This window comes from Bufo bufo, chromosome 1 (assembly GCF_905171765.1).
Source record: "Bufo bufo chromosome 1, aBufBuf1.1, whole genome shotgun sequence".
NCBI classification, from domain to species: domain Eukaryota; kingdom Metazoa; phylum Chordata; class Amphibia; order Anura; family Bufonidae; genus Bufo; species Bufo bufo.
In genome coordinates this window covers 17863568-17874490 of record NC_053389.1, presented here as the reverse complement: position 1 = coordinate 17874490, position 10923 = coordinate 17863568, and the positions used below count along the sequence as shown (strand labels likewise).

General features: G+C 40.3%; 1 protein-coding gene across 4 annotated transcripts in view; it reads right to left on the bottom strand.

Moving 5' to 3' along the window:
- Nucleotides 1–1168: 1168 nt before the first annotated feature.
- LOC120991910 (sialic acid-binding Ig-like lectin 14) overlaps nt 1169–10923 on the bottom strand; it is a 96012-nt gene continuing 86257 nt past the window's right edge. For all 4 annotated transcript variants that reach the window (XM_040420650.1, XM_040420657.1, XM_040420643.1 and 1 more), the window contains 4 exons: nt 6837–6872; nt 5834–5924; nt 5364–5478; nt 1169–1803 (listed from right to left, as the gene is read on the bottom strand). In XM_040420650.1, coding sequence (XP_040276584.1) covers nt 1651–1803; nt 5364–5478; nt 5834–5924; nt 6837–6872 — 395 coding nt within the window. In that variant the 3' untranslated portion in view covers nt 1169–1650. The remainder of the gene's footprint in view (nt 1804–5363; nt 5479–5833; nt 5925–6836; nt 6873–10923) is intronic.

The following is a 10923-nucleotide window of genomic DNA, read 5'->3' as shown; positions in this document are numbered from 1 at the left end:
CATCCGTTCAGATAATACAACCGTCTGTCTGCATCCGTTCAGAACGTATCCGTTTGTATTATCTTTAACATTGCCAAAACGGATCCGTCTTGAACACCATTGAAAGTCAATGGGGGACAGATCCATTTCCTATTGTGCCAGATTGTGTCAGTGAAAACGGATCCGTCCCCATTGACTTACCTTGTGTGTCAGGACGAATCCGTTTGGCTCAGTTTCGTCAGACGGACAACAAAACGCTGCAAGCAGCGTTTTGATGTCCGCCTCCAAAGCGGAATAGAGGCGGAACAGAGCCAAACTGAGCCAAACTGATGCATTCTGAGCGGATCCTTATCCATTCAGAATGCATTAAGGGCAAAACTGATCCGTTTTGGACCGCTTGTGAGATCCCTGAACGGATCTTACAAACGGAAACCAAAACGCCAGTGTGAAAGTAGCCTTACATACAACTCCATTTCCCCTGCACAGGCTTAGAGTTCAAAGATGAAATTCTGCTCCATTCAGTCACCACTAGAGGGAGACAAATTTATGCATCTCTTAAAGATGTGTCTTCAGCAAGCTCCTAAGCTCCCTCTAGTGGTGGCTCCAAAGTGATTTTCTAGGGGTATAATATTGATTATATAGCCTCAGGATAGGTCATCAATATCTGATTGGTGGGGTGTCCAACTCCTGGCATCCTCGAAGAACAGCTGTTTGAAAAGGCTAAGTAATTAAAGGGAGGCTGTTATTTGAAGATTTACATCTCTGGAGGCACAGAATGCCTGGCGCCACAGACTCCCCCAAATCTCATGAAAACAGCACTTTTTTTTTATTTTATTAAACCAGCCTAGAGCTCAGATGATCTTCACAGCTATGGTTTTTGAAACTTCTGGATATCAGTTGTTGAAGTTGTCATTGTCAGCAATTGTTCATTACTGTTGATGCTCGGTAATTGTTGTACTATGTGATGGCCAATAAAGTATGGGCCCGGTTTGTGTCTCTAGGGTAAATTCTCCAAATGCAATTGGGATGCTTAATGATAAGTACAAAAATAGGTGAAATTCAGAATCACCAAATTCACGAATGCAGGCGGTTCATCAGTATGTCCTTACCGTGCAGTACCCATCCTATTCCACCATGTCTGTTGAGGTACATGATTAATATGGTGTTTTGCAACCTTCTCCCAACATTTAAATCCAAAATCCAATGTTTAACCCCCACTCATAGGAACACCCCTAACACTGCCAGAACTAGCCTTTTTAATGCAAATGTGTATAAACCATGATGCCTCAAGAAACCTGGTTTGGGCAGCAGTCCAGGAGGAAAAGAGACTGTCATATCATTACGGTCCCTACCTGTAGGTCCTCCTGTCATTCCTACAGCACTGTGTCACCTAATGAACAATTTGAACGTCATTTACATGTAGATGTAGAAAGTTCAGATGTGGTTGTGTATGTCTATTTTATATCAGCCTCACATTCCTCAGGACTTCCTATAGGCAGGTGCCTACAGGTAAGTCCAGCCCCGTATGTAAGTACATTTAGTAGGCAGTTAAATGAGTTACCAAAGCAGAGGAAATGCTGTATCAGCTGATTATAATCATGTATCAGTTTAGATAATTATACAGATTCCACTGAACATAATAGGATTAAACAGCCTCCTCCTACGTTCAGTCTATTTCACTTGTATTTCAGCGTATTCTGTTTCGGGCTGACTTGAAGCCACTTTGATGGGTTTAGCAGTAAAAGCGAGCGTGGAATAGTGCAGGTCTTCCTGATCCGATGTGACCTCACTTGAGTCCAGCGGTTTATCGTTGTCTTTGGCCTCCTATGCAAGAAATACAAAATTTTACTATAAAACACTTTTATAATTATTTCACACTTACATGAACATTGTGATATCAAGGTTTAAAATTGCTCCTTTGTCTTGCATTTGGAAGATGATCTAAAGTCAACAAGTCAACAAGGTCTGAGATCCTCCTTCTCTCCTTGTTGGATCCATTAGTTGTTGATTCTCTACACAGGCACACATCCTTCAGCTGGACTTCATCCAAACAATAATCTACTTTCCTACTTGAATGTGTCAAGTTTGGGGTTATTAATAAGGGGTGAAAGGTCTTTTTTAGATTAATTAATTTCAGTTGTGTCTCAAGGACCGACTGGGGCTAGTCTGACCCAAACTTACTGCAACCTATTGATCTATAATGCAGTGGGTTCCAGCCCAACCATTGTTCTACTGAGTACAAGACATCAGACCTGAGATGGAATTTATGGCATCATAGATCACTATGATGTAGTAAGTTTGGGTCAGCCATGCCACAATCAGTATGGGAACTGTGGTCGTTATTAGTGTTGAGCGCAAATTTTCGAATTGTGAATTTTAATCGTGAATATCGCCACTTCGAGAATTCGTGAAGATTTAGAATATAGGGCTATATACTCGTATTCACGAATATTGTAGATTTTATTTCATCTGAACCCATGATTCTTCTCTTCTTCTTGCTTGTGGGCCAATGAGAAGGCTGCAATGTCTTTGTCTGAGCTTAGCAACATCCCTAGCAACCAATAGGAAAGTTGCCTACCCCTTACTATATAAGAACCCCCCCAGCAGCTATTTTCTACAGTTTTTCATAGTTCTGAGAGAGACAGCAGTGTCATTGCTCTGCTCTGTGCTTTCCACACTACATTAGATAGATAGTTAGATAGCTTATATATATAATACAGATAGTTAGTGGGAGATAGTCAGTGTAGGTTATATCCTGATATAGTGTAGCTGTTGTAGTGCAGTGTGTTAGGTAGTGTGATAGGTTCTTCTGTCCATATATACAGTACATGCAGACTTGCTAAAATGTGAAGTTTCACGTATTGCGCCAAAATATTTGCATCATTAGTGCCAATTAGCGCAATTGCGAATATATTGGAGCACTCTATCTGCATATAAAGCTATTGTAATGTTCTGCCGTGCCAACCATTTTCTCCAGTCTCAGGAAACTTCTAGCAGCTTGGAAAATGTAGCAAAATTGACCCACGCCTATATTTCGCGCGCATTAGGCGAATATTACATTGCCGATTTTTCGCAATCAAGAAAGTAATCTCGAATTTGCGAATATATGATGAATATTCACCCAAATATTTGTGAAATATGGCAAATTCGAATATAGCCCCTGCCGCTCATCACTAATAGTGTAGCTGTTCCGGTGCAGGGTATAAGGTAGTGTGATAGGTTCTGCTGTCCATACATATATGCTACAGACATAGTGCTGTGATGTCACAACAATACTTAGCGCACCAATCAGTAATATGTAGTCAGACCTGCTCAAATGTGAAGTTGCACGTATTGCGCCAAAATATGCGCATCATTAATTGCCAATTTGGGCAATTGTGGATATATTGGAGCACTCTATTTGCATATAAAGCTATTGTAATCTTCTGCCGTACCAAACATTTTCTCCAGTCTCAGGAAACTTCTAGCAGCTTGAAAAAGTAGCAAAAGTGACCCACGCCTGTATTGCTCACGCAATACGCGCATATTACATTGCCGGTTTTTGCAATTAAGAAAATAATGGCGAATTTGCGAATTTATGATGAATATTCACCCCCATATTTTCGAAATATCGCGAATTTGAATATTGCCCCTGCCGCTCATCACTAGTCGTCATATGGATTGTATTTCCCAGACTGCACAAACTCATTTGACACTATCCTTAGGGATAGCTCCTAGATGGGACAAGCCCAGGCATTTAGCAAATATAATACACACATATATATCCAAAAATATATCTTTATTGAAATCGATAAAACAAATAAATAGATGCATAAATTGGCAAAGACAAACACAACCACATGGAGAGTGCACAAAACACGTCAGGACATCATGTTATAGCATTGCAAGTAACGGAGAAGGTGGGATGGAAAAACAAGTATAAGTAAATACTAAATCAAACCATGTGGCTCTCCCAACTAGATAAAAAACCATGATTCACAACATATACACAATACAGAGACGGCTAGTGGCACCTCCAAGAGACCCCGACACGTGTTTCGCGCCAGCTTCCTCGCCACCTTCTCCATTACTTGCAATGCTATAACTTGATGTCCCGACGTGTTTAGTGCACTCTCCATGTGGTTGTGTTTGTCTTTGCCAATTTATGCATCTATTTATTTGTTTTATCGATTTCAATAAATATATATTTTTGGATATATATTTGTGTATTATATTTGCTGAGTGTAAAGATATCGTTTTGAATATAGTGATGAGCAGCATAGGCAATATTCGTTTTCACGATATTTTGCACATTTTTGGCCTAATATTCGCAATAAATTCACAAATTCTAGAATTCATGATCCCCAGTCATTATTTTGTTGACTGCAAATATCGGCAATGTAATATGCGCATAATGCGCGCAATACAGGCTCGGGTCACTTTTGCTACATTTTTCAAGCTTCTAGAAGTTTCCTGAGACTGGAGAAAATGCACAGTACAGTAATTCCTATCACACTACCTAACACCCTGCACTGGAACCTATCAGCTACACTATATCACTATCTAACCTACACTGACTATCTGTATTATATATATAAGCTAACTAACTAATGTAATTGCATAAGGATCCAGAAAACTCAGCAAAGCACAGAGCACAGGAATGTCACTGCTCTCTCTCTCTCAGAACTGCAAAAAACTGCAGAAAATGGCTGCTGGGGAGTTTCTTATATAGTAAGGGGTAGGCAATAGTGATGAGCGGCATAGGCAATATTTGAATTTGCGATATTTCGCAAATTTCTGCCCGAATATTCGCCATAAATTCGCAAATTCGAGAATTCATGATCTTCAGTCATTGTTTACTTGATTGCGAAAATTGGCAATGTAATATATTCGCAATAAATTCACAATTAGAATATTCAAGACTATTCGCGAATACGAATATATAGCGCTATATTCTAAAAATTCTCCAAAATGATATCAATAAAAACTAGATGATCCTGTGAAAAATGATCCCCCACACAGTTCCAAAGATGTAACTATAAAAAGTTTAATTTAATGTGGTATCACTGTAATGGTACTCAACCAGAGAATGATAGGCACAGGCACTAGACTGACAGGGCCGGGCAAGAACAACAGGTGGGCACTTCTTCATTTGTGTGAAAAACCCTCACAGGTGGAGAACTCCTGCTCATGAGACACATTGATTTGTTAGAGTAGATCTGCTCATCCCTACTGGAATTTCTCATGAAATAAAATCAACACAATATTGTCAAGGCTCTCTATTGGCTGCAGTTCACACCACAACCACTAGGTGGCCTCATACAAAATGCACCCGTAATGTACATATCTCCTGACACAGTGTCACAAATTAATCATGTTTTTAAAAAAAAGCAAAAGGAGTGTACCTCAGCTTTCTGTTCAGGTCTGCTGACGTTCATGTATATATCATCTGTCGGTAGTTCTGCACTGGTAGACGGTTCTTCTGTTCTCAGATAGGTCTTCTTTTTGGTTATTGTTTTCCTAAAATAATTTGCATAAGTGATCAGAGAATGACATATTGTTTATGTTCCAGCCATTCCAGAAGAAAATGTAAATTGTTTCACATATTTTGACCACTAGGAGTAACGTACTGAAATGAACACATCTGTGTCATAACAGCACGCCAGGTGGTCAGGCAGAGTATTGCAAGTAAATATAATTATTTTTTTATTTTTTTTAATAGGGATGTCTTACACTTTCTCAATGTAATATTTTGCCCCTGAAGCCTGTATGATGATACCCAGCTCTCTATACTTTTGAATTACACAACCACAGGAACTTTTTGTAGATTCAGAGGAGAATGATAACAGACAGTACAAAGCATACAAGTTCTTGCCTTTGAATTAATTTGTACAGCAGAAGGATTAACAAAACAATACTCATTCCACATATGAAGGCAATCGCTACATCTCGGTATAAAACTGAACCTGCGGAAGAAGTAAAGAAGATAAAATTAAAGATCTGCCAGTATTTTTTTGGTTCATATTTATTATGGTTCCTAAATGGATCCTAACACTATGTCAGAACTATCAAGATAAAGGCATCGGAGAGATACCCCATAAAAGTTATACTTGTGGACACAGATAAATCTATAAAACAGATACACAAGGTATTAACTGGGGGCTGAAAATAAAAAGTGTCCTCATTGTGTGGAGTCACATGATGTATCACATGATCCCTCTCAGCCAATCAGCACATTTGAAAAGGATCAGGTGATGCAGTTTGCAACTGCTTTTTTTGAGGAGTCATGGAGAATACTGCATGTCATATCAGAGTTAGGAGGATAACAGAAGAGACAAGGACAAGGCAGAAGAGAAGAAGTAGGGGAGAATGAGAATGGAGAAAGTAGAAAAAGATGAGCAAAAAAAGAGGAAAAAAGAGGAGGATGAAGTAAAAAAGGCGGAAATCGAGAGATAGAAGAAGAAAGATTAAGAGTAGAGGAGGGTGAGGGGAAGGAGAAAGTGGTAGAAGAATGGGAAAAGAAAGAGGGAAAAAGATACAGAAAGTGGAAATAGTAGGAGGAAAGAAAGGAAGAGAAGTAGAAGAAAGAAAAGGAGAAAGAGAAGAAGGAGATAGAGGAGGTGATGTGAAGACGGAGGAGTAGAGGAAGTCAGAGGAGTAAAGAAGTAAAGCAAAAGGGGGGTGGAGAAGAGAAAAACAAGGAGAAAACAGAAGAAGAGGGGAACAATTCAAGGAGAAAGAGGAGGAGGATAGGATGAGGAGCAGGATAAAGGGGAAGAGGAGGAAAAATAAGGAGAAAGAGAAGAAAAATGTGATAAAATTGAATAGACAAAGCAAACCAAATAGGATGACAAAAGGTGTGAAAGGTAAAGTCTCACCAAGGGTTGTTGGTTCAGTTACTGTCCCCAAATCAGCTAAAAAAGATAAAGAATAAAATCTCATAATCAACATTAAATAATATCATCTGACCAGTTAAAGGGGTTTTCTGGGTTCAGAGGTAAACCCGGACACATCCCCATCTTCATTCTCTGATGCTCTCCATTGAACTGCGCTTAATCTCAGGGCAAAGGCATTTTTACGAGATCCGGTGATGTACTGGACTCTCCTTAGGGCTGCCAAGTGGAGGCTTCCCCCCAGAAGTGAGCCCAGTGACGTCACCTCCACTAATGGACGGGCTTTAGCGCTGCCCTAGCCTATAAAACTACTAAAGCCCGCCCATCAGAGCCAGTGATCTCACCGGGAACACACCTGGGTGGAAGCCTTCGCCCAGCAGTGTGCCAAGGTAAACAAAAGTGCCTTTGCCCTGCGCGGTACAGCGCAGGGCAATGGAGAGCATCAGAGCATGAAATGCTGCAATGTTTATATGAGGGGGGCTGGAGGGGTGAAGATGGGGATATGTCTGGGTTCAGCTCTGAACCTAGACAAACCCTTTAATATTTTACATATACTTAAATCCGCTGTCTGACATAAATTTTTTATTCATGGCTGATGTCTGATATTGTAATCAACCTAATTGCCTTTAATTGAACTGCAGCACCAGACATGGCCTTTGGACAAATGTCTTACTGTTTTTTTTTTAATAAAAAAAAGTGTTTACTTTAATTTTATTTCAGTCTCCTCTGACGTTTACTACGGTATTTGTTCTTTCATAGTCCCGTGGTGGATTTCCTGTTTGAGTTATTCCTTTTGTTATCGGCTGTTCCTCTTCTGATGGTTTGTACATCTAATTCCTGCTTTAAGAAATGCTTCATTTTGTTTGGACTTTTCCTATTGTTTAATTCCTTTTATTCAGAGCTTACTTGTAAATCACAGAAAATCCTTCTCCATGAGAAGGTAAAGAGTTTCCAAGATCATTTAATCGCCTCAAGATCTCCAAGCCTTAAGGACACTGTCAATAAATATCCGCAGCACAACTTCATGACCACACACACCAACTCACATAGTGACATCTGCATAATTGTAATCCAAAATTGGCCTCACTTATTAAATGATATTTGAAGAATTTCAAGACTGCCATCTATGAACGTCCGGAAACTCATTTTCAGGGAAAGGATGGGGGGGATGGGGGAACGGGGACTCTGAAAAGCAGCATAGCCCAAAGCAGGCTGCACCCCACTTAAAAAACATTAACATGAAATATCATTAAGAATGTAACAGGAATAATCAGGTACAATTCAATGACGTATAAATGTTGTGAAACCATCTGCTAGAGATGAGCGAAGTTAACAAAAATATGATTTGACTACTTCGCTGAATTTCACAAAGAAGTTCAATTAGTTACAAAGTATTTCGTCACGAGTTGCATTCTATTGTATGTAGCGGTTGCAATGATGGGGAACGCTAGTCGCGTCCCCCCCCATCATTGAACCCCTCAGATGCCGCTTTCATCGCTAGCGCTCTGATGTGGTGATGTTACACTTCCACAATGGCCTCTCCACGAGCAAATGGATGGGGTGAGCATTCTTTTTTAACCGCCATGTTAGGAAAAATTGATTTCTTACCACAAAGCGTGACGAAAATCGGCTTTGTGGCAAATCAAAATTTTCCTAAAATTCAGATCGAAGTCAATTTGTTTTACTTCGATTCTCTCAACACTACTATCTGCAATAAAGAGGTCACCTTTCAATCTTCTATTACCAGAGAACTATTTGCAGTATCTTCTTTGACCTGTGCCTCTGAATTTGTACACTGCGTGCAGAATTATTAGGCAAATGAGTATTTTGACCACATCATCCTCTTTATGCATGTTGTCTTACTCCAAGCTGTATAGGCTCGAAAGCCTACTACCAATTAAGCATATTAGGTGATGTGCATCTCTGTAATGAGAAGGGGTGTGGTCTAATGACATCAACACCCTATATCAGGTGTGCATAATTATTAGGCAACTTCCTTTCCTTTGGCAAAATGGGTCAAAAGAAGGACTTGACAGGCTCAGAAAAGTCAAAAATAGTGAGATATCTTGCAGAGGGATGCAGCACTCTTAAAATTGCAAAGCTTCTGAAGCGTGATCATCGAACAATCAAGCGTTTCATTCAAAATAGTCAACAGGGTCGCAAGAAGCGTGTGGAAAAACCAAGGCGCAAAATAACTGCCCATGAACTGAGAAAAGTCAAGCGTGCAGCTGCCAAGATGCCACTTGCCACCAGTTTGGCCATATTTCAGAGCTGCAACATCACTGGAGTGCCCAAAAGCACAAGGTGTGCAATACTCAGAGACATGGCCAAGGTAAGAAAGGCTGAAAGACGACCACCACTGAACAAGACACACAAGCTGAAACGTCAAGACTGGGCCAAGAAATATCTCAAGACTGATTTTTCTAAGGTTTTATGGACTGATGAAATGAGAGTGAGTCTTGATGGGCCAGATGGATGGGCCCGTGGCTGGATTGGTAAAGGGCATAGAGCTCCAATCCGACTCAGACGCCAGCAAGGTGGAGGTGGAGTACTGGTTTGGGCTGGTATCATCAAAGATGAGCTTGTGGGGCCTTTTCGGGTTGAGGATGGAGTCAAGCTCAACTCCCAGTCCTACTGCCAGTTTCTGGAAGACACCTTATTCAAGCAGTGGTACAGGAAGAAGTCTGCATCCTTCAAGAAAAACATGATTTTCATGCAGGACAATGCTCCATCACACGCGTCCAAGTACGTCACAGCGTGGCTGGCAAGAAAGGGTATAAAAGAAGAAAATCTAATGACATGGCCTCCTTGTTCACCTGATCTGAACCCCATTGAGAACCTGTGGTCCATCATCAAATGTGAGATTTACAAGGAGGGAAAACAGTACACCTCTCTGAACAGTGTCTGGGAGGCTGTGGTTGCTGCTGCACGCAATGTTGATGGTGAACAGATCAAAACACTGACAGAATCCATGGATGGCAGGCTTTTGAGTGTCCTTGCAAAGAAAGGTGGCTATATTGGTCACTGATTTGTTTTTGTTTTGTTTTTGAATGTCAGAAATGTATATTTGTGAATGTTGAGATGTTATATTGGTTTCACTGGTAAAAATAAATAATTGAAATGGGTATATATTTGTTTTTTGTTAAGTTGCCTAATAATTATGCACCGTAATAGTCACCTGCACACACAGATATCCCCCTAAAATAGCTAAAACTAAAAACAAACTAAAAACTACTTCCAAAAATATTCAGCTTTGATATTAATGAGTTTTTTGGGTTCATTGAGAACATGGTTGTTGTTCAATAATAAAATTAATCCTCAAAAATACAACTTGCCTAATAATTCTGCACTCCCTGTATATACGGTATCTTATTGAAGACACGTGTGGGCTACAGGACATTGGACAAAACCCAATGACTCTCAGAGCCCATGTCAGTCGGGCCTGTCGATTATATGAAATGCTGTCTACAAAGTGTTACTCTTAAGCCCACATATCGGAATGTGCAGTACAGATGTTTTTAGTTGCAAGCTTATGCACACAAACATCCCTAACTCTAGATAGTCCCTATAGGCATCTGAATGAGAGAAATGCATTGAGCATGCATGCGCCTTTAAAGGGGTCGGCACATCTTACACATTGTTGGCATATCGCTAAGATATGCCACCAATATCAGATACGTGCAGGTTCCATCTACGGGACCTAAATTAATCTCTAGAATGGGCCCCCAAAGAAACGGAGAGCACAACTCTCATGTGCAGCGTCCTCTTTATTAACTTCTAAGGTTGTTCTAAAAAGAGCCGCGTGAACGCAGAACTCCCTTAAAAGTGAAAGGAGAGCACACCGCGCAAGTGCAGGCCCCTGTCCATTCCGCTCAATGGTTCTGGAAATATCTGAGCCTGCATTTGGCTATTTATCTCTCTCCCATAGAAGTGCATTGTGCATTCTCGTTCACTTTGGAGCCCCTATTCTAAGAAAAACTTAGAAAACTAATGTATATTAGTGGTGTCTTTATAATTAAATGTTGTGCTCGTGAATAAACCAGTAATATGTATTAGCTTTCTAAGCATAGAA